The sequence below is a fragment of the Leuresthes tenuis genome, unplaced genomic scaffold (assembly GCF_036924035.1).
Source record: "Leuresthes tenuis unplaced genomic scaffold, fLeuTen1.0.hap1 SCAF_6, whole genome shotgun sequence".
NCBI lineage: Eukaryota > Metazoa > Chordata > Actinopteri > Atheriniformes > Atherinopsidae > Leuresthes > Leuresthes tenuis.
The window spans coordinates 4,246,031-4,270,966 of record NW_027325360.1 but is presented as its reverse complement, the minus strand read 5'-3'; the positions used below and the strand labels follow the sequence as shown (position 1 = coordinate 4,270,966).

At 37.1% G+C, this 24,936-nt stretch overlaps 1 protein-coding gene across 1 annotated transcript in view; it reads left to right on the top strand.

The window, feature by feature from the left end:
- Positions 1-24,936, top strand: part of prdm6 (PR domain containing 6) — a 114,908-nt gene that overhangs the window by 3,536 nt on the left and 86,436 nt on the right. Inside the window, exons 3-4 of the mRNA XM_072387268.1 lie at positions 17,167-17,315; positions 18,334-18,492. Of these exons, the coding sequence (XP_072243369.1) occupies positions 17,167-17,315; positions 18,334-18,492 (308 nt within the window). The remainder of the gene's footprint in view (positions 1-17,166; positions 17,316-18,333; positions 18,493-24,936) is intronic.

Below are 24,936 nucleotides of genomic sequence, written 5' to 3'. Positions count from 1 at the left end.
TATTTTGATAACAATTGTGTCTTATTTATCTGCTGTAATTAATTCAAACATAAATTGCTTTAAATAATCTTACGTTTTTAACTTTTCTAAAGTAATTAATCCATTTATGGCCAATTTATCTACAATGTTCCTTTTAAAAATTTCAACGACTTGACAGTTTTGTTTTAGTTCAACTTCTTTTGTTTCCTCTGAAATAATTTCGGCTTTCATACCCTTGTTTTATTGGAGCTTTTGCGGCTCCGTGGGCTCCTCTGCTGCCGCGGCGGAGTGACGCGGCCTCCGACGTCTTTTTAGCACCTGAGCGCAGGTATGAAGCGCGGCGCGTTCTGCCGCTGCCGCGGTGTCACCGCCTGTCGGGTCGCGGTGACTTCACGCCTCGTCGTCGCCGCTTCTGATCGGAGTCACCGATCCAGAGAAGAACACCGCGCGTGTGTATGTGTGTGCGCGCGCTCCTTGCTGTATATTCCGCGGTGATAAAACGGACCATCAGCAGTAATCTGAGTCGATAGGCGCCGGCAGGGCCGATGAGGGATGGAGGGACAAGCAGGAATTAATTGCCGTATATAGTTTTGTGTTTGTGGAGGAGAGAGAGGGAGGGGGGAGGCCGAGGGGAGGAGGAGGGGGGAGGATCGATCCACCGGCCTACCGGCCCGCTATTTATCATCCCAACACGGCCGTATCGAGGTCTCTGGGGTGTGTGTGAGTGTGTGTGGGTGGAGGGGGGGTGTAGATAAAGCAGTCACACACAAACTCTCACGTGTCACCGTCTGACCTCGATTATTAATTACACCAATATTAATAATATTTGATGATAATGACACTGTTTTAACTGCTAAATATTTCAGGTCACTTTGACATTTTATTGCTAAAGAAACTCTAATAACAGCAGCTGACTGTCGGACTTACAGGTGCGATAAAAATGAATTTCCAGCTCTAAGGACCCGAACTGGGATCATTATTGAGGCAGATTGTGATGAATGTCTTCAGATGTGTCTGTTTTAGGAGAAATAAACTGCATGTTTGGATCCTCCTGCAGCCGACAGGAGGGCCCACGTAGTGATTCACTCCTCCATAAATTTGGCGGCGTTTTCAAGAGACAGACGAGAATAAATCAGCCTCTGTTTGGATGGTTGGATCATCGTTTTTCTCCAGTTCAAAACACTCCGCTCCACATGTGAGAATGTGTTGCGTTTCAGGCTCTAAATTCACCGGAGAAGTGTCGTTTGGACTCGGTGAGACATTTAATTATTGGACTCGTGTTTTCGTGCTTTTTATCTCATTATTTATTAATTAATCATATTTTCTTTAAAAAAAAAAGGGAAAAAAAAATAGATACTGAAAGTAAATGTTAACAGTGTCCAAAATGTCCAAAATCCCTTTATCCTACAATTCCCATAGTGCAACAGGGCACGTTTCCATAGGACTCACTGTTCTTTATGAATCTTTGTAAAGACAAGTTTACAATTTGAAATGTTCAGTCCAAGATAAATTAAATGAGGAAAATGTAATTTAATAAATAAATAAATACTTGAGAGGAGAAACTGTTTCACAGTCTGAGGAGAACGCCCATTAATGCTGGAAAAAACTGTTCAGATGCTTTATGGTTAACAAAAACATCTCAAGTGGATCATTTTAATGGAACCATTAAAACCCAATAATCTCATTATTACAGCATACTGGCTACATTTTCCATTTTCATCAGTTTGGTCATTAAATGATCGATTCTGCCAAATGTTCACTGACATTTTCCAGCTGCTATGACTTCAGACTCCAACAAACAAACTTAAATTCCAAGTGGCTTAGGTGTTTAAAAGCTTTGATTATGTTATATAAGATACTCTGAGAATTAATTATGAGCTTTTAATGACAATCAAAACGAATTCCAGCACTCGTTCATTTTGTAAAAGTCCAACTGAAAACAGAGAAAAAATATTAAAAACATAAAATTGGATTTTTCTGTTAGATTCAAACATATTTTAGGTTTTCAGACAGGAAGCTGCAGTTTCTTCTCTGATAAGAATCCCTGCTTCCTCCAGGCTCCATCAGCCGGTAGCTTTACTGTCATTTAATAAAGTCCAACTTTTAACCGCCCATCTGTTGGTTTGCAGCCTCGTCTGTGTGTGTGCGTCATTGTGAGTCTTAAACAACACATCTGATGAGCAAAGTTTGACTAATAATCACCACATTTATAGGTGACAACACACGCTATTTACTTTATTATTTGGAGGTTTGAATATTCTCTTTAAGACTGACACTGATTAGAAATCATGTTGGAAACATGTTGAAGGGAAGGCACTGAGACTGCTGTCTGCTGTGTTGGAATCAGGTCGTGGTTTACGTCAACAAAAGGCACGTCTTGTTTGGTGGACCACGATTTTTATGTTTTCCAATCACGTGTGATTACGTCTCATCTGATGTAGCTCAACAATAATCCAACATAGCTGCTTCTCTGACTCTGAAAGATTAAAGATCCCCACCCGGCCTGTTGATCTGCACATTAAGGTTTCCATACCCGACCTTTAAAGACACTTTGTCCAAGAAATATTAAAAAATTAAAAAAAACTTTCTTAACGATAAGAAGCAGCAACGCCTGTTCAAAAACATATTTTGCTTTGTGTGTTTATAGAAGAAATCGTTATATTTTACTAACAAAACTTGCTCCAGTCAAAATAGAGTTTTATACCGATTCATCGTGCTCTTTTTTTCGATGATTTTTGTCTTCCATGAGCTTTAGAAAAGGTTGATGGGAAACTTCGGGAAAACCGCATCCCTCTGGCGTAAGTTTCGGGTGTTTTTTGTCTTCTTTGAAAAGTTAACTGACTAATCAGCTGTTTTTAATTCTAGAGAATAAACAAAGCGAACTGACGTGAAAGCGATTTTCTAACAGTTGGAAAGAATTGTTGAAGTTGTCTTAGTTTTTCTCTCGTTTAAAGCGAACTACAGAGGTTTCGGTTGTGTCTTCTTGCTTTAAAGGTGTGTTTACAGTTGGGGAAAAGGTCACACTCTGATTGGGCGGCTTCTCTTACTTATGTCGGTGTAGATTCTCCAGTACATGGTCAACCAAAGAGCCTGAATAACAGTAACTGGACTTATTTTCATTGGATGTAGATAAAGAAGTTCAGATACACTTTAGTTAAGCCCAAAGGATTACATCACTTACATGCATTTTCTTTACGTACTTTCAAAGCAAATCTGCATGTCGGGCTTAATCTGCTGTTCGTTAGATTGAATAACGGTTTATTATGATTTTTTATTGATAATAAAGAATCAAAGCAGTTATTTGTCATTAGTCATTGTAAAAAAATGGCACTGTGTAGATTTCATGTGGGCAGGCATGATCTGTGCAACCTCTCGTGGTCGCTCAAGTGGTTTTTAACCAGGAAGTTTTGATTCCTAAACATAACCGAGTTTCTGCCTAAACCCAACCAGCAACATGTTGTAGTGTTGATGTGTTACCATTAAACTGTAGAAAGAATATTTTTCAGCCCTTGTCATTATCGTTGTTGTTTTCGCCTAAAGTCAACCAGGAGGTTACAAAACTGCGTTTAGTGAAGTGTTGTTGAGTTAAACTCATGTCTCGTTGTTGAATGTGCTGCATCGTTCTTTGTGGTTTGTTAAAGGAAACTCTGAACAGCGAAATGCTCGTATGAGTCGTGTTTCCCTCCTGCTGCACAGTGGGGTGATTAGGATGCTGTTTTGGTTGTTTTAAATGGAGGCCGTGTTGGCTGAACATGCTACACAGAATCTACTCCAAACCAGGTGATGGAAGGGTAAGGATAAGGGACATATTACCAAATTGCACTGGCTTGAGCACATGCGATAGGATCCACAAGATGGTGAACTATGTGTGTGCTGGGAGGCCGACTTGGGTACTAATCAAAACCCGCAAAAGTCAGTTCCCTCTGAAGTTTCCCTAAAGATTGCTGCAACTCAGAATCTCACAGTTTTATTTTAATTACCAAAACTATCAAAACCTATTCTGAAAATCACAGACTTTAATTTGTCAGAGTTTTATTCATAAAAAAACTCAGAAACCAGCTAACTTTTCAGGACTGTCAGTCAAGAACTGGTCAAGTTTATCAGGTTTAATGGTAGCACATCAGCTTCCAGTTAACTGTATTTTACCTTTAATAAACAACTGTTTCTTTAAGCAAACGCATTGCATGCAAGTCCCCGATGGAGCAAAACATCTGATGACCTTAAACGGACTAAATCACTCTTCTGTTAAAGATTTTTCAAGCGATTTTGAAGTCATGGACAGTAAGGTGGCCGACAGTAAGATCTCGAGTCTCTACAAAATCAGTGACTTTGTCTTCAGATGTGAGAGGGTGTCAGGAGCTTTGTATCTTTTTCAAGTTCTTTCAGAGTTTTCTGGTGGATGGGACTTTTCTGCTTCCTTTTGGGTTGTTTATCAGACCTTTAAGAAACTTTTTAACGTGTCCTGACATAGTTAAGAGGAAGATTTATGTCTCCTATGTGCACATTATTTACTCGAGCTCAGTGTGAGAGTCTCTGCTGAGTCTTTGCTCCTCGTTCTGCTCTGTTTCTTGTTTCTGGTGTATTTGTGCGTCTCACAGCTCAGCTCGCTGCATATCTGCTGTGAGTCTCCACATCTCCACACAGGGTTAATACTGAGGCGAAGGTGTGGTTCCATCGAGGGTGTTTTAGGGCGTGACGGATGTGTTATTAATCAGAGATAATTCTTATTAATTTAATAAATGTCTTGAGAGAGATTTTAATAGACGAATAGATTAAAGTTTAAAAAATACTCACGAAACTAACATTAACATCAGTTTTTATTGCCAACACGAGGTCAAAAGATTTTCCACATCCCGCTGCAACACCATCATCCGGATTGATCTGTGCCCCCAACTGCCGACAAAAATATGACTCCTCACCAGCTCGTAAAGAAAATTAACAGCTAAAAGAGTCTAAAACGTAAATCAGCCACAGTTTGTTCCATGGGGGGCATTTACAGAGCAGAAGTGCAGCCGTGCTGTGTGGTCCCTCCTCATCTGGACTCGCAGCTGTGCTGGAAACAAACACTGCTATTAACTCACATAATCGTCACAAAGTGTGATGTTTCACTGAGGAGATGTCCAGCAGTTTGTTGCTGAACCCCAACCTAACCCCTGTTTAGTGCTTGTGATGGCAGCAAGTCAGGAAAAAGCACAATCTGTGTTTTACTCTCCAGATAATCGCTCTGGATCAGAGTCAGAGCAGTGCACATGGAGAGGCTCATGGACATTTGAGGTGGTTATAAGGCAGGTTAACACCCGAGCATTTAATGAGATGATTTAAGAATGAAGAATGTTTCAGGTGGAATATACTCTTGTGCTTTTAGTGGGAATAAACGTTTGAAAAGCTGGAAAATAAGAAGATGCCCTCTGAGGTTTTCACTGGAAAGAGTTGAGAGATCGGAGGCAGAGTGGGGCTGTCTAAACACTGGCGATGGATGTAACAGAATACTGAGTTTGAATGATGGGCAGCAAGCAGAGCATAAGTTCACAGCTAGTTGAAAGAGGAGAAGAAGAAGAGAAGAGAAGGAAGAGAAGAACAGAGACACATTTACAGCTTTAACTCTGCTCAGAGAACATATTCATGCAGCTGAACATCAGCTGAAGCAGAAGCCAACTTAGCCATGACCCCGGTGCAGTGATGAACTTTATTTAAAAAAAAACAAAAAGAGCATGAATCCACATTTGAGCATTTTTGTTCTCATTCTAAAAAAATCAAGTGATGTAGGCACGACGTCACATGGGAAACAGAGCTGTGACACAAAAAGGACGCATTTTATTAGTGATTGTGATGTCAGTGATGCTGTGGAAGACGTACAGAAGGAACCATTAACTTCTACCACTGCCACACAACAGCAGAAGAAGTTCAAGCTGCAGATCGTACTGCTTCAATAATGTTGAGGTCCGGGCTCTGGGGAGGATTCATCCCTCCATAAGACCTGTTGCCACTGATTTTCAGTCCACTTCTTGTGTCATTTGGCACAGCTCAGCCTTTTCTCCCTGTTTCCCTTCCTTAAGAATGGCTTCTTGACAGCCACCCTTCCATGGAGACCATTTCTGATGAGGCTTGGGCCAACAGTAGATGGATCAGCTGAAGGTCCAGATGCATCTCTCAGGTCCTGTCAGGTCTTTGCTGGATTTTTTCCTCTTTCTTAAGGACATCACTTTTAGATCCTGTTCATCTGCTGTAGATAGTTTTTTAGGCCTGACACTTCTTCTTTTGTCCTCCACTTGTCCAGTTTCCTCAAATGTTTTAAGGACACACTGCACACCATGCTGAGATATGCCAAGTTTTCAACTAATAGCTCTTTGGGAATCACCTTGTTGCTGCAGAAATCCTATTTTCTGTCTGTCAAACTGTGTTTTCTTTGCTGTTTTTCATAGATGCAACTAAAGAAATAGGAACAAATGATGTGTCTCTGTGACAGGCTGCTGGTAACAAAGTGCCTAAAGATCCAATTTAAAATGGCTTCTTTGCTAAGTTGTCTGTTATGTGTCGACACAACACTGGTTCATCAAAAAAAGACTTGATAGCTAGAAAAAAAGCTAGGAATAGGCACTTGGCTTTTGGGCAGCTACTCTGCAAGTTACCTATGATGACTTTTATTTAAGCATTTAAGGGCCTATTAATTGTCTGAGACTCTCTGTCTCAGCCCTGTTTTAACACCTCTTTGTTAACGCTCTGTTTTGGGGGTTTTCGGGGCTCAACCAAACCGTAGCTACCGCTACACGGGATTTATTGGCCGCTGTTGTGTTGAAAACACATCTTATCCACACAGCTGCAGACTTATTATTATAGAATTATTTCTCAGATACTTCCAACGCCAACACTAAACACTAAACTTCAATGTCAAGTAGGAGGCCACAAACTATCGTCCTGCAGGCCACGAGTTTGAGACCCAGGCCCTGATATATGCTCCCAGGAACAGGAGGAAGGGATTTTTCTATCATATTTCACCTTTAAAGCTTGCAGTGGCATCTGAAGTATGGACTGTGGGTGTTATAACTCATCTTAAACTCCATTCCTGCACCGAGAAGCTTCATCTTCTGCATCCACAGCTGGTTTTTCAGCCTTCTCCATCCACGGTCGTATTCTGGCACCTGAGGTCGGTCCAACCACAGGACTTCAGGGTCAAAACAGACCGAATACAGTCTGGTTCTCCTCTAAACTCCACATCTGATAAAGGAGAGCTGATGTAACTCGGACGGAGCCGACAGAGCTCAGGCTCGTTTCCTGATAACAAAATTAATTTGTTTTCATAATTCCTCCATGTTTTCCAGAGCAGCAGTTCAAACACACAGAGGAAGAAGCCAGGCAGTAAATGACAAACTGTTTCAAATGAATAAACAAAACCTCGTGTTCAGCTTCACCTCTTCTGTCGGACTTAACTGGTTTGTTTAGATGTTAGCTGGTTTATTTAGATGTTAACTGGTTTGTTTAGATGTTAACTGGTTTATTTAGATGTTAACTGGTTTGTTTAGATATTAACTGGTTTATTTAGATGTTAACTGGTTTGTTTAGATATTAACTGGTTTGTTTAGATGTTAACTGGTTTGTTTAGATATTAACTGGATTATTTAGATGTTAACTGGTTTGTTTAGATGTTAACTGGTTTGTTTAGATGTTAACTGGTTTATTTAGATGTTAACTGGTTTGTTTAGATGTTAACTGGTTTATTTAGATGTTAACTGGTTTGTTTAGATATTAACTGGTTTATTTAGATGTTAACTGGTTTGTTTAGATATTAACTGGTTTGTTTAGATGTTAACTGGTTTGTTTAGATGTTAACTGGTTTGTTTAGATATTAACTGGTTTGTTTAGATGTTAACTGGTTTGTTTAGATGTTAACTGGATTATTTAGATGTTAACTGGTCTGTTTAGATGTTAGCTGGTTTATTTAGATGTTAACTGGTCTGTTTAGATGTTAGCTGGTTTATTTAGATGTTAACTGGTTTGTTTAGATGTTAACTGGTTTATTTAGATGTTAACTGGTTTATTTAGATGTTAACTGGTTTGTTTAGATATTAACTGGTTTATTTAGATGTTAACTGGTTTGTTTAGATATTAACTGGTTTGTTTAGATGTTAACTGGTTTGTTTAGATGTTAACTGGTTTGTTTAGATATTAACTGGATTATTTAGATGTTAACTGGTTTGTTTAGATGTTAACTGGTTTCCTTAGATGTTAACTGGTTTGTTTAGATGTTAACTGGTTTATTTAGATGTTAACTGGTTTGTTTAGATGTTAACTGGTTTATTTAGATGTTAACTGGATTGTTTAGATGTTAACTGGTTTATTTAGATGTTAACTGGATTATTTAGATGTTAACTGGTTTGTTTAGATGTTAACTGGTTTATTTAGATGTTAACTGGTTTATTTAGATGTTAACTGGATTATTTAGATGTTAACTGGTTTGTTTAGATGTCAACTGGTTTATTTAGATGTTAACTGGTTTGTTTAGATGTTAACTGGTTTGTTTAGATGTTAACTGGTTTATTTAGATGTTAACTGGATTATTTAGATGTTAACTGGTTTATTTAGATGTTAACTGGTTTGTTTAGATGTTAACTGGTTTGTTTAGATGTTAACTGGTTTATTTAGATGTTAACTGGATTATTTAGATGTTAACTGGTTTATTTAGATGTTAACTGGATTGTTTAGATGTTAACTGGTTTATTTAGATGTTAACTGGATTATATAGATGTTAACTGGTCTATTTAGATGTTAACTGGTTTATTTAGATGTTAACTGGTTTGTTTTGATGTTAACTGGTCTATTTAGATGTTAGCTGGTTTATTTAGATGTTAACTGGTTTGTTTTGATGTTAACTGGTTTATTTAGATGTTAACTGGTTTGTTTAGATGTTAACTGGTTTGTTTAGATATTAACTGGTTTATTTAGATGTTAAGTGGTTTGTTTATATGTTAACTGGTCTATTTAGATGTTAACTGGTTTGTTTAGATGTTAACTGGTTTATTTAGATGTTAACTGGTCTATTTAGATGTTAACTGGTTTGTTTAGATGTTAACTGGTCTATTTAGATGTTAACTGGTTTGTTTAGATGTTAACTGGTTTATTTAGATGTTAACTGGATTATTTAGATGTTAACCGGTTTGTTTAGATGTTAACCGGTTTATTTAGATGTTAACTGGTCTATTTAGATGTTAACTGGTTTGTTTAGATGTTAACTGGTTTATTTAGATGTTAACTGGTTTGTTTAGATGTTAACTGGTTTATTTAGATGTTAACTGGTCTATTTAGATGTTAACTGGTCTGTTTAGATATTAACTGGTTTATTTAGATGTTAACTGGTTTGTTTAGATGTTAAGTGGTTTATTTAGATGTTAACTGGTCTATTTAGATGTTAGCTGGTTTATTTAGATGTTAACTGGTCTATTTAGATGTTAACTGGTTTGTTTAGATGTTAACTGGTTTATTTAGATGTTAACTGGTTTGTTTAGATGTTAACTGGTTTGTTTTGATGTTAACTGGTTTATTTAGATGTTAACTGGTTTGTTTAGATGTTAACTGGTTTGTTTAGATATTAACTGGTTTATTTAGATGTTAAGTGGTTTGTTTAGATGTTAACCGGTTTATTTAGATGTTAACTGGTCTATTTAGATGTTAACTGGTTTGTTTAGATGTTAACTGGTTTATTTAGATGTTAACTGGTTTGTTTAGATGTTAACTGGTTTATTTAGATGTTAACTGGTCTATTTAGATGTTAACTGGTCTGTTTAGATATTAACTGGTTTATTTAGATGTTAACTGGTTTGTTTAGATGTTAAGTGGTTTATTTAGATGTTAACTGGTCTATTTAGATGTTAGCTGGTTTATTTAGATGTTAACTGGTCTATTTAGATGTTAACTGGTTTGTTTAGATGTTAACTGGTTTGTTTAGATGTTAACTGGTTTGTTTTGATGTTAACTGGTTTATTTAGATGTTAACTGGTTTGTTTAGATGTTAACTGGTTTGTTTAGATGTTAACTGGTTTATTTAGATGTTAACTGGTTTGTTTAGATGTTAACTGGTTTATTTAGATGTTAACTGGTTTGTTTAGATATTAACTGGTTTATTTAGATGTTAACTGGTTTGTTTAGATATTAACTGGTTTGTTTAGATGTTAACTGGTTTGTTTAGATGTTAACTGGTTTGTTTAGATATTAACTGGTTTGTTTAGATGTTAACTGGTTTGTTTAGATGTTAACTGGATTATTTAGATGTTAACTGGTCTGTTTAGATGTTAGCTGGTTTATTTAGATGTTAACTGGTCTGTTTAGATGTTAGCTGGTTTATTTAGATGTTAACTGGTTTGTTTAGATGTTAACTGGTTTATTTAGATGTTAACTGGTTTATTTAGATGTTAACTGGTTTGTTTAGATATTAACTGGTTTATTTAGATGTTAACTGGTTTGTTTAGATATTAACTGGTTTGTTTAGATGTTAACTGGTTTGTTTAGATGTTAACTGGTTTGTTTAGATATTAACTGGATTATTTAGATGTTAACTGGTTTGTTTAGATGTTAACTGGTTTCCTTAGATGTTAACTGGTTTGTTTAGATGTTAACTGGTTTATTTAGATGTTAACTGGTTTGTTTAGATGTTAACTGGTTTGTTTAGATGTTAACTGGTTTATTTAGATGTTAACTGGATTGTTTAGATGTTAACTGGTTTATTTAGATGTTAACTGGATTATTTAGATGTTAACTGGTTTGTTTAGATGTTAACTGGTTTATTTAGATGTTAACTGGTTTGTTTAGATGTTAACTGGATTATTTAGATGTTAACTGGTTTGTTTAGATGTTAACTGGTTTATTTAGATGTTAACTGGTTTGTTTAGATGTTAACTGGTTTGTTTAGATGTTAACTGGTTTATTTAGATGTTAACTGGATTATTTAGATGTTAACTGGTTTATTTAGATGTTAACTGGTTTGTTTAGATGTTAACTGGTTTGTTTAGATGTTAACTGGTTTATTTAGATGTTAACTGGATTATTTAGATGTTAACTGGTTTATTTAGATGTTAACTGGATTGTTTAGATGTTAACTGGTTTATTTAGATGTTAACTGGATTATATAGATGTTAACTGGTCTATTTAGATGTTAACTGGTTTATTTAGATGTTAACTGGTTTGTTTTGATGTTAACTGGTTTATTTAGATGTTAACTGGTTTGTTTAGATGTTAACTGGTTTGTTTAGATATTAACTGGTTTATTTAGATGTTAAGTGGTTTGTTTATATGTTAACTGGTCTATTTAGATGTTAACTGGTTTGTTTAGATGTTAACTGGTTTATTTAGATGTTAACTGGTCTATTTAGATGTTAACTGGTTTGTTTAGATGTTAACTGGTCTATTTAGATGTTAACTGGTTTGTTTAGATGTTAACTGGTTTATTTAGATGTTAACTGGATTATTTAGATGTTAACCGGTTTGTTTAGATGTTAACCGGTTTATTTAGATGTTAACTGGTCTATTTAGATGTTAACTGGTTTGTTTAGATGTTAACTGGTTTATTTAGATGTTAACTGGTTTGTTTAGATGTTAACTGGTTTATTTAGATGTTAACTGGTCTATTTAGATGTTAACTGGTCTGTTTAGATATTAACTGGTTTATTTAGATGTTAACTGGTTTGTTTAGATGTTAAGTGGTTTATTTAGATGTTAACTGGTCTATTTAGATGTTAGCTGGTTTATTTAGATGTTAACTGGTCTATTTAGATGTTAACTGGTTTGTTTAGATGTTAACTGGTTTATTTAGATGTTAACTGGTTTGTTTAGATGTTAACTGGTTTGTTTTGATGTTAACTGGTTTATTTAGATGTTAACTGGTTTGTTTAGATGTTAACTGGTTTGTTTAGATATTAACTGGTTTATTTAGATGTTAAGTGGTTTGTTTATATGTTAACTGGTCTATTTAGATGTTAACTGGTTTGTTTAGATGTTAACTGGTTTATTTAGATGTTAACTGGTCTATTTAGATGTTAACTGGTTTGTTTAGATGTTAACTGGTCTATTTAGATGTTAACTGGTTTGTTTAGATGTTAACTGGTTTATTTAGATGTTAACTGGATTATTTAGATGTTAACCGGTTTGTTTAGATGTTAACCGGTTTATTTAGATGTTAACTGGTCTATTTAGATGTTAACTGGTTTGTTTAGATGTTAACTGGTTTATTTAGATGTTAACTGGTTTGTTTAGATGTTAACTGGTTTGTTTAGATGTTAACTGGTTTATTTAGATGTTAACTGGTCTGTTTAGATGTTAACTGGTTTATTTAGATGTTAACTGGTTTGTTTAGATGTTAAGTGGTTTATTTAGATGTTAACTGGTCTATTTAGATGTTAGCTGGTTTATTTAGATGTTAACTGGTCTATTTAGATGTTAACTGGTTTGTTTAGATGTTAACTGGTTTATTTAGATGTTAACTGGTTTGTTTAGATGTTAACTGGTTTATTTAGATGTTAACTGGTCTATTTAGATGTTAACTGGTCTGTTTAGATGTTAACTGGTTTATTTAGATGTTAACTGGTTTATTTGGACGTTAACTGGTTTATTTAGATGTTTATTGTGGGTGTTCTGTGTTCATGTTTCACCTCTTTGTAAAATTTGCGCCTGTTTCTTCCAGATTTTTGTGTTTTAAATAGTCTGAAAATTATACATTTTGCATCTGTTTTTGTCTGTTTGAGGATATTTCACATTTTTGGGGACTTTTTGGATCTATTTTTAGTTGTTTTTTTTGTCTCTGTGGTTCTGCAACTTTTTCTCTTTATGTGTCTGAGTTTTGTTTTTCTTGTGCGACTCTGTGGCAGTTTTTTTTGTCTCATTTCAGATATTTCACATATTTCCAGCTGTGTATCTGGCAGATGTTTTGCATTATTTCAGTCAGTTTGTTGCCCGTTTACATCTCTTTGTTCTTTTGTGTGTCATCTCTTTTGGCTGTTTTGTGTCTTTCTTTGTAAATTTTCATTTAATTGAACTAATTGTGAGATTTTTAATCTGTTTGTGGTCACTTTGAATCATTTTATCATTTCTCTCTCATTCAGAGCTCTCTCTTGGTAAATGGTTTCTGTCTAATTTTTTCCCCTTGTATGTGATTTGCTATTAATTTAGTTATTTTACGTGTTTGACTGTTGTTGTTTTATGTCTTGGTGACGATTTGCTTATCAGTTTGGCCTTTTTGTTTCTCTTTGTTGGTGTTTTGCATCGTAATCTGCACTTTTGCTCTCATTATTTTGCTTTTTTGGGCCTAAAACAGTCAATCAATCAAATTTTTTGTTTGATTATCAGTCTTTATGACAGATTTTCATCACACTTTTGTCTCTTGCTTCTCATTTTGATCAGTATAGCCAGTTCGTGGTACTTTTGTGTCTCTTTACGATGATCAGAAGAGATGTTCGTTGAATTTTTCATAAATTGGAGCTACGCCAATATCGCTCTCATCTATTTAACAGATTAGCTGGACACATGTGCCAAGTCATCTTTGAGCTAAGATGATATTCATTCACATAGAAAATGCAGATATACGGTTATATAACCCTTTTTCATGTACAGGCATGTAATTTATAAACTGCTAGAAATGTTCTGATTATAAATTAAGTGTTAAAGGCAGTTAATGGATGCTTCAGACATGAGGAATGTGGAATACTGAGTCACTGTAATTTACAGACGTGCAGAGATTTGTGCAGCAACATTCCCACAACAACAAAAGCAAGGTTAGAAGAGAGCTTTAAAGGATACCAGAGATTGCGAGGGCTGCTTGCTGAATTTGAGGAATTTAAATGACGGCTTTGTGCAGCAGAAAGCTCGAGGAGAGACTATCTCGCGTGACTTGACCTTTTTTCTTGGCCTTACCGCAGAGAGTTGGGATTTTACCAGCTCTGTCTTCACCTGTGTCACTCACTGCCGCAGAGTCTGATTATTTTAAGGTGCAACGACACCAGAGTTTGTTGAGTAGCTGCTGGTCTGTTTCCTCGTGTGGTTTCTTTTAGTTTGATCTTTCTAAGCTATAGATCTTTTATAGGTGCTTAGACTCTTTTAAACTCTATTAAAGGTTGGATGGCTGACAACTTTCTCCAACCGATTGAAAATAAACGGAAGTCCATGTTTGTGCTCCTGATAGATTTGTGTAAAGGTCATGGAAACTCTGGGTCCTCTTGCTTCTTCTGCTAAATCTTCTACCAGGAGCCTTGGAGTAACTTTTCACTCAGCTTTCACTTCAGATGCTCATGTCACATCTCTGCTTTGCTCTTGTTTTTATCACTTGAGAACTATTGCAAACTTCAGTCCACTTTAAGACACTGCTTTGGACTTTCAGAGCTCTGCATGGACCCATCAGAGACCTTTCATCCATCCATACGTCCCCTGCACCTCCCTGAGGTCATGTGATCAGGGCCTGCATCACATCTCTATCCATTTTATTTTAAAGCACTTTGTGATATTTAGTTTGAAAGGTGCTAAACAAATAAAATATTCCACACTTGTTCTTAGACATCTGATGTGAAATATTTCAAGTTAAATTCGTTACTTCTGAAGTTACTTTATGGTGTTAGATTGAGCCATTTGTTACTGCTGGTTAATCTGTGATCTGGCAGCTGGTCAGCAGACTGAATTATTAGCCTGATATCATCATGCATAATGACGGGTGGGACCTGGTGCTGACTCATTATGCTGCACTCTTTGCTCTTTTCAGTCTGTTCGTGGTCCTTCTGTCTCTATAGTTTATAACTATATGTATAAACTAAAATAAAACTACTATAAACTATAGTTTTCAACGAGAAGTTCTATATTTCTTTGTGTTGCTTTCAGCTTCAGACGAAAGGTCTCCCGTCATCTGAGCAGACTGTAGTTAAGTTATCAAAATAATTATAATAATAATCATATTTATATTAAATAGTATTTCCCTTTTAAGTCCACATGCTGCAGCGGGGTTGAGTAGCTTGATTTAGGTCAACTTTTAGACCCTCTCTGCCTCCTCTTCCTCCTGAAGACAAACTTAATGTCCAAATGTTAGCTGCTACAGCTTCTTAAAGTCTCCTGATGCCTCAGCTGTTTGTCCAGGTATCAGTTTCAGCTTGTGTTGGCTGATATCTTGAGATTCAACACGTGTGTGTAGTCACATACATGTTGCTTGTGTCTGCTTGTTGACCCACAGTCATGAGTGGAGACCTCGCAGCAGCTCTCGTCCCAGAGCTGAAATAAAAGTGACCTTTTTGTTGCTTTCACTTTAATAAAGTTGGGGAACTCGAAGAATTCAGCCTGAAGAATTTTTCCCATTAACTCGGCCGTGAACCTGTGCTGCTTTTTGTGGTTAATAAATGACCATAATATGATTTAATTAACTTCAATCAATCACAGTGTAAAAGTAGCTGTCAGTTTGTCCAATGACAGATATCTAATGTTGGGAAAGACAGAAAAAAACAACATTAACATCCTGTTCCTCTCGGTCTCTGTGGGAGTTTTCTGCTCAGATAATAATCTCTCATTATGTTGCTACACTTAATTAACATCCATTACTGTCAGACTGCATCTCTGAGTAAATGTTGACACTCACTAATTCCCAGCAATACGCTGCTCGCCACATTTAGCCTGTAAAAACACTGCAGAGGACTTTTTTCCTCATTTGGACTTCATCATGGAACCAGGATCCTTTTTTTGCAGTTTTTCACTCTAAATGGACAAACCAGAGCTGCAGTTTGTTCTCTGACACTGTGAGCCGCTGATTTATTGTTAAAATGATCGGATACTGAGAGAATTATGTTGTCAGATAGGAAACACTACGACAGATTTCAGAAAATACTTATTTTAGGAAAAAATCTCAGAGACTGAAGATCTTTTGTGAAAGGAAGTAGTTGCAACAAATTTTATGTGAAAACACTTAACAAATACATAAGAATTAAACAAAGTTAGCATAAGATTAGGCATGAAATGAGAGTACACAAATAAATAATATTCATAAATCATCTGAATTACAAAGAATATTCTTTGAATTCATTCAGCAAGATCAGTTTATTAAATTTCAAATTATTTTTGCAGCTGATTCCATCTAATGAACCGCTTTGTAAACAGAAACACAGTTAAACTGCATATCTGAAACAAACAAACAAACAAACAGAGATCACAAGAGCAGCATCACAACAAAATGGAAAACACAACAACAAAACTACAAATGTGACAGCAATTTATTTGTTTCCATGTACACAAAGTATAATAAAGTAAATATTAAAGTTTTAAGTTCTTCTGCTTTGTTAAAAATATACCTCCACGTCTCCTGTCTCCTGTCTCCTTCGTCGTCTTCCTGCTTGTTACTCAAGAGAGGAGGCAGCAGGAGGAGCTATGAGGAGGATACTCAGGTGTAGCCTTTGTAGCTGTCTTTTTAAAAGCTGAAGGAGGCAGGACACTTTAGCTTTATGCTGCAACAAAGCGGTGATGGGATGATGAAGCTGTAACCTGTTATGTTTAAATGTTCAATGATGTCTTATTATATCAAAGTCCCATCATTTTGCCTCCTTTGCTCAGTTCTGGTGAGAGGAACTAAGGTACAAGGAAAAGAGTCAAGGAGAGGAACTGAGGATGTTAATATTGAGAAACGTGGGATTTGAATCAAATAATTATAAATCAAGAAAATAATGATTAAAAAACAATACCTGTCAACCATTCTTTGCACAGTGCTGATTTCTTTGAAAGGTGTTTTTATTTCCTGGATGTACTGAATTTGTCAAAAGATCATTGAAAATCATTAAAGTTTTAGCTTTTTTTCTCTTTATACAAAATTTTTCACATGAAAATGACAAGAAATTAGATAAAAACAGCAAAATGTCAATAAAAAATAAAGAAGAATAGGAGATTTTTTAAATTTCAGTTCACTTTAAGTGAAGGAACACCAGGAATTTGATTAGAATCTAATTGAATTTTGTCTGATTAGACAGATTAGATTAAGATTAGTCTTAAATTACAATCCGGTCCATCTTTTGGTTTGATTCAGACTTGATTAGAATTAGTCAGGTTCTGGAATAACTTGTCAAAGCACAATAATCAGAAAAATCATTACATTCCTACCTGGAAAAATTAGTTCTGAAGCTGCAGACTCAGTTTGATTTGAATTGTGTGTTTCTCTGCTTCTTTTAAAAGTCTTTTGTTTCTCTTCAGGTTGTGACATGTGCGCGGACAACAGGAACGGCGAGTGTCCGATGCACGGCCCGCTTCACTCGCTGCGCCGGCTCGTTGGTACCAGCAGCACAGCAGCACCCGTCACCATGCCGGACGTCCCTGATTGGCTGAGAGACCTTCCCAGAGAGGTGACTTCTCCCATCTGTCTGTTGTGATGTTAAAGGTGGTTACAAGTCCTCTTCAGGACCGGAGATTGGTTTAGTTTGTCCCTCATGGACTGCTGTAGAAAGATGGAGGAGGAACAAGGAGGGTAACCAGTGGCAACCGCTTATTTCAACTTAACTAAAACAGGGATTCTACCATTTTATTCTATTTAAAGCAATTACATTTGTTTATGTATGTGTATGTTTATGCATTTGGCAGATGCTTTTATCCAAAGCGACACTCATATCCCAGGTAGGCTGGTAGGGGTCTTGCCTCAGGACCCCTACTGGAGGTAATACCTTTTCATGCAGAGGGTTAGGTCAGGATGAAGGGCAGCAATCTTACCACTACACTGTCCAGTCGCCATTTCTGCTAATAAACAGTATAAAGAGCAACCTTAAATGGCTGTTTGAAATGTACAGGAAATAGATTCATAGCAATAATCCTCTCAGTCATGTCTCATGACCCGTGAAATGTGTGTGATGGTGTATTTCTCTTCATTCGCTGTATTTGTTTTTCCCTCTTTAGGCATTTGAATTTATATATATAAAAAAAAACAGTAAAATTAACTATAAGTTCTGGTTTGTGGGATGAAATATATGTAAAATATATTCACAAACTGCTTGCAAAAATGAATCTCTGCTTTCGTCTCGCTGCTCAGTTTGATCTCTGGCTGAAAGTAACTAAAACATTAGTCTCAAGTTGCTGTTCACAGACTTTTGATCAACGCTGTAAATATCTGTGATGTAACAGCATATAAAGTTTGTTGCTTTTGTTTTACACTTTCTTCATAGCTGCTGTTAACAAAAGGTTTATGTAATTTTTGCCTGAACAAAGCAGCTCAAAGCAAGAAAGATGCTCTGATTACATATACTGATGTAGGAGCTTTTGATGCAGTTCAAAACTATAAACTCTCTGATAACTTCAAATTAACATACAAAGGACTTAAAAACTTGAATTAAAAACTATTAAAAATAATCATGAAGCGTGTTTTGTGTGCAGGTGTGTTTGTGCACCAGCACGGTTCCTGGTTTGGGTTATGGCATCTGCGCGGCACAGAGGATCCCTCAGGGAACCTGGATTGGTCCGTTTCAGGGAGTCCCGCTGATACTCGAAAAACTGCAGTCCGGTGCCATCAGGAACACCAGGCACCTGTGGGAGGTAAGGGGGAGAGGGGGAGGATGGATACTCACCCATAAACGCCCAAACTGGCTCACGGTTTATGTTATCAGCAACCTGAAGTGAATCCACAGAACAGAACCAATAGCGTTCATGCTGGACTCAAAACCCTTGTTTTCTTCTTTTTATTGAAAAAAAACCACCTTTAAAATAACAAGGAAAAGTATTTGTTGGGGATCTATAAAGAGATTGATTAGTTATTAGCACTTAATGATAATAGTAGAAGGAGAGTTATTTTTATTTAATGCAGGTATTAGTTAAATGCATTAATTATGGGGCACCACTGGTGTGAGCAGAAGCTAACAACGAAGCCACTTCCTACGAGACACCCATCATACTTTTTCCTTGTTAGTGAGCCACATGTTGGTGTATAGAAGACGTGTTCCACAAATCTAATTAATCAAATCGAGGCCCTGCAACAATTATTCTTCTTCAAACTAATTGCATTTGTCTTTCTGTTTTACCTTTGGTCAAACTACTGTTTTTGCCACCTTTTAGCCCAGCATGATTACTTCAGTCTTTGTGAGAATATCAAATGGTGTGAAAGGGTTTAACAGAATAAATGCAGCATAGTTCCAGCCAAGGCCTGAAACACTTTTTTTGAATTTGATTAGATTTGATGAGATGTTTTTTCTCAAGCTGACACAATTTCCTGATACCTTAAAGGTAGATTTTGAAGTTGTTACCACAGGGGGGAAGAGTTTTACCAGATCAGATGTATGTTTCCATTCCATTTGAAAGATTCAATTTAATTAATTTCTTTATAAGTTTGTAAATTTTTTCAGCCCACTGGATAACAACAAGAAGGCAAAAAACACTCTGCATCGGCTCTGTTGCCTGTTTATTGTTACTCATTTTATTTTAACAAAATAATCAAAAAATGGAGAAGGGGGTTTCTGTAGGTACCTATGAGAGAATGACAACCCTTTCTGTAATTTTACCCTTAACCACTGGGGCGTGAACTGTTTGAAATTTTTTAGCTGCAACATAAACTGTACAGCGGTAACAGCTTTATATATATATATATATATATAAGACCAGAAGAAAAGTTGCAAGTTCTGTATCAGATTTATATAATTTACAGCCTAATATCTGTCTTAAATGAAGAAAAGCAAATCTTGTTTTGGCTCTTTTTCTGTCATTTTGTATATACTGGGACGACTTCATCCACACGCATGGCTGCAGCACAGCTCATTCACTCCGATAAGAACGTCCATCTTACTCAAAGTCGTCGTTCACATTTTCAGAATTTGATAAATATCCTGCCATGTTGCACAAAACTATCAGCATCAAACTCTGTGTGAAGTTAGCCGACTGTCACAGAGCACGGAGTGAATAAACTGTGCTGCAGGGGGGCGTGTGGATGAAGTGGTCCCAGTAGAGTGCCTGTGTAGAAATCCCTCCATATAGCTGCAAGTAGCCACATAACAGCAGCTATGAGCTAACAGAGCTATAGCACACGTTCATTCATTCTTCTTAAAGTATTGGTGAAATAAAGACAGATAATGCCTTATTTAGAGGCTGCATCCTCTAAGCCCCGTTCACTCCGTTATATGGATCTAGAGTTATCTAAATATCTTCCGAATGACGCCGACTTTCGCCAAACTGTTCTCTGTGAGTAGATGAACGTATTTCATGCCAGAAATAAGGTCTAGGTTTAAAAATACCGGAGTTCCCCTTTAATGCTCTGTTTGCTACCAATTTATCTGTTAGCTATTATCATTGCCGCTACAGCTTCCTCATCTTCTTCTCTTGGGTCCAGGGCAGACTAGACACGATGGTGACTCACGTCCCATCTAGTGGTTCAAAGTGGTACTACAGCACAATGTGGTCCGTCCCCAAAGTATCTCAGTTTTATATCTCACCTGTAAGTTAATGAGTGAAAAATGAGATTTATTGTCCTTCCTTATGCTGAAGTGATCTGAAACCTGCTTGAATATCTCAAAGCTTTCGGTATTTTATAGAACAGATTGTCTTTTCAAGATAACAACAAACATCAAATAAATGTCAAAGAAAAATAAAAAGCATGGAGATTTATGATCCTAACGGGAACGAAATGATAAAATCTTGTACGCTGTTATCAAATAGAAATGTTTCCCGTTTTTGTTGATGATTTGTCCGCTTTATTTCTCACATTTTAAACTTACAGACAAACAGTCTTGGTTTCTGTTGAAACTTGTGATCTCAGTTTGATTTACAGCTCTGCTGGCTTGAATTAAGATTACAGGCGCTCTGATGGTTTGAAAGAATTGACCCAACAGCTGGCCGCTGCTCTTCAGAATTTTAAATGAATTCATCAGTTAACTGGTTGATCCGTCCATCCGTTTTAGTCTCCTTGTCCAGGTTGAATTAACTGAATTAATTACATCAGTAATTATTGTTGTATCCTGCATGGAGGTGCAGAGAAATGTGATAAATATATCGAATTATATGTATTTAAATAGCTTTTTATGTGGTATTGAAATGAGTCGTTAACTGGGCCGAGAACAGCTGCTCTGTGATGTTGTGTTCATGTGGTTTGTGCTTATGTTTATTTGTCTGGCTGCACAGTGTGTGCTTGTGATCAGCGTCATGTCACCTCTCAGTCGATTGATCAGAGAGGATTGTATTTACATACAGTGGCAGGAGAAAGTCAATGTGGCAGTTATAAACAGCTGCATTAGCATTAGAGGGTGTAGAAGAAGGACTGAGGGATGCTGGGAGACGGGCAGAGAGATAGATGAGTCCCCTGTGGCCAAGCTGGTAAAGGTCAGTCAGGCGTGGGTTGACCGAACATCAGTCTCTCTGCTGTTGACCACAGCAGGACAAGAGGAGGAAGAGCAGGGTGGGGATGGGTGGAGGTCCTGCAGAGGTCAGAGGTCAGAAGAACAGAGGGGACACTGGAGACAACAGGGGCCAAGGGTGGCAGGATCAGCCAGCATCATGTCAGGATTTGTGGTTCAAGGAAAGAAAGATTTTACTGACGATGTCTTTGATTAGTTTATTTGATGCACAGAGACCCTCTGGAGTGGCCGTATGTCCTCTGAGAGTTCAGGTGATGCACTTACAAAGCAAACACAGTCAAATAAAGCTGCTTTTCAACCAATTTCTGGGAACTAGGCTCATTTAAGAGGGTCTTGCCCAATTTCCGTTTTCACTGCAGGAACCAGGAGCTAAAAAAATCTGATATACAGTTTGTACATTTGAGATTACTCTGAATCTTCAGTGTTCAGTCATCTCAGCTTTAAGCTCAGCATCATGACTGTTAAATTCTGTTAAAGTGATTGTTTCCAGTTATTTAACTGTTCATCTTGTGTACCTCTCGTTTAGTTCTGTAATTATTTCAGAACGAAGGAGAGCTCCGTCTCAGAGAATTAGAAGATTTGGGGGAAGTGTTTTCTGGTTATTTGGTGACTTGTGAACGCACTCTACTCAGGATTACACCAGTCAGGAAGCTGCAACTCGTAAACAAAGGAGAAACTTTGACAAACACTACGTTTTCGAGCATGACAACATCTCAAATGGAGCCCGACATGTTTGAGCCAGAATCAGATGAAGAATATGTTTGGTAGATATGCTAATTATGCTATTCTAATATGCTAATTACCTGCAAATGTGCAGCATCTTGCAGGTCCTCACCGCACTTCCGTGCTGTTGTATGAACTGTGGTAAAATACCAACTGAGGCTGAAAAGATCTATTTCAAGAACTATAAAAGACACACTTCTTAGTTGTTACCTAAAGCTAACTGGCTAATTGCTGTTCTCTGTCCAGAATACATGAAGTGCGTGGGGGAGGTAAATGCAAATCCTGGTTGCTTGTGTGAGTAAATTCTGTGTTTCTGAGGGATTGCAGAAGCAGCAAATTAACACTTTTAGTTGCCTCACGAACAAATTAGTAATTACCGTTTTTTTCGGACCATAAGGCGCACTTAAAATCCTTTCATTTTCTCAAAAATCGACAGTGCGCCTAATGTATGAATTAATTCTGGTTGTGCTTTCTGACCTAGAACTGATTTTATGTGGTACACGGCGCTCAAAAATCTGTCAAAATGTTTTAGCACGGCCTTCATGAGCTACGAAGCTGCACTGCTTGATGGATTGAGCATTCAGGCCACCGTAGTCACGAGCTTCGTGGAGTAATACGATCTGTGCTTCAACACTCAGGTGTGTGCATTCATTCATTCATTTCCTATAACCGCTGCCCCAAAAATGGCTCCTGTTCAGAGACTCAACGCTATCAGTCATGCAGCACAACAAGTGAGTTGAATAAAGTTTGACTTTTCTGAGTTTTGTTTCATTTAATGCGCCTTATAGCCTGAAAAATATGGTACTTTCACACACAAAGTACCGTTAGCCCCCTTAGCTGCCTTTTAACTCAGCGTAACCATGATGTTTGGACTAAAATGTGTTCATATACGTATGGTTAACTCACCGCAAACATCTGAAGTAGTTTCTTGAGGCTTGAAAACTACAAATGCTAAAATGGTCGCGGTGGACAACATGAATGCGCTCGCTGGGGCACACGGCGTGGAGAATTTCACCATATAAGGTCAACTTGTGTGGTCAAATTCTATATATTTGACTGTTTTCGCTTTGGTTGATGTTAACATGTCATAAGACATTTGATTTTAAAAACGTTCATTTTAACTTTAACATGAGTTTCTTTTATTTCCCCCATTTTTTAGCCCTTTGCACATATTCCCACATACAAAAGATGAATATCTGCATGATTATGAAATCCAGATCAAATCCTCTGATGTTGAGCATGTTAGCGTGTTAGCATGTTAGCCAGAGTATTGTTACTTCTCGGCACAGTGATTCATTACAATCGACAGTTTAAAAGTGTAATTCTTTTGTTTCTCTTTTGACATTTGAGCGATCAGTACAGTTCCCCTGACATGAAAGTCACCAATATCAAACCTTTCATGAATTCAGCCTGTAAAAAAAGACCCGTTTGTGCTGTAAAGAGTGTTTTCTTCATCAGGTGATGTGATGTAGAATAAAATCTATGTACTCAGAGGCTGGAAAACACTGCTTCTGTAGATAAATGCGTGGAGGTTAACCACCAGCTAAGTGATAAATGTCTCAGAGTTATGACTTTTCACTACAGTTTGTTTTATCTGGCCTCAGCAGAGGCACCCTGTGACCCCCTGTGGGGCCTCGGGCTATTTTTTGAAGCTCCTTGGCCCTGGAGAACCGGTGATCCGATAACCCGCTCCTAACCATCGGCAGGTTATCAGCTGCCGGGCTACAACCGGTCATTAGGCCTATTGATGAAGGAGCGTTACGCACGGATCCCATTAAAACTCACTGGTTGTTAAACTCGCTTATTGATGCCCCCCAAAACAGGAGGAGATGTTTGTCCTATAGCCAATCAGGGAGCTTGTGTCATGATGTCTATGGCGTCCAGGAAGGGCCAGTTTTAATTTAGACACTTGCTGTTATGCGTGGGTGGAAGAGTAGAGGATTTTCTGGTACTGCAGTATTTTACGGCTCGACAAATTGATCTCCTCCGAGGCAGAGTTTGAGTTTCGGGTGGAATAATTCTTCAGCTCCGTCTCTGCTGTCAGGAGAACAGATTTTAACTTAACTTTGTTTTGATTTGTTTTTTCTTTTTGTGAGTTTGTTTTCACCCATGAATGTAGACCAAGTGAAAAAGGTATTTATTTTAAAGATATTTAGTTTATTACTTTTTTCTACTTTGTAGAGAACTAATTTATGACTTTATGAACCTAATATTCAACAGGATGATGAGAATCAGAGCTGGCTGCTTGCTTTTTTTTACTTTAGTAAATAAACTTCTTTGTGGTAAAATGTGAAGAAGCATGTTATATACATGTTATATATATATATATTTAAGACCACAACAGAGAAAAAAGAGTTTGATGATGGAATAAAGGAAAAATAGATGAAGAAGAAGTAAGGAGAATGAAAACAGAGGAAAGGAAGAAAGGGATGTGCAAAGAAAATAGACATTAAAATGTTCGTCCACTTTCAAAATGCATCAGAGACACAATTCAGAGTTTGTGAGATGAACATAAGTTGAAGCTGGTGTTTTATATAAGGAAACGTGACGCTGATGCAGGTGCATGAAACGTGTAAACTTGGTATGTTTCTCTCACCCTGGAGAGAGAGACTGTGGCTGATAAACGTAAAACTAAAAGATCCACATGGATTCGATTAAATATTCAAATAAAGAGCGTCCGACTCCAGCTGCAGGAGCTTGTGGTATCACCAGGGCGTCTTCTCTAAAAAGAGAAAAACATCAGGGAGAACAGGAGTATCACCTGTTATTTATTAGTGTCTATCTTTAGTCTTTTTTTGGTTTTACTTATTTTGTTATTCCTGAAGAGAAAAAATCCTCTTCTTAGACTACGTGAATGTTTGTAATTAACTAACCTCAGGCACTTATCCTGTGCATTTACTGTGTTGTCTGTGTCTATTTA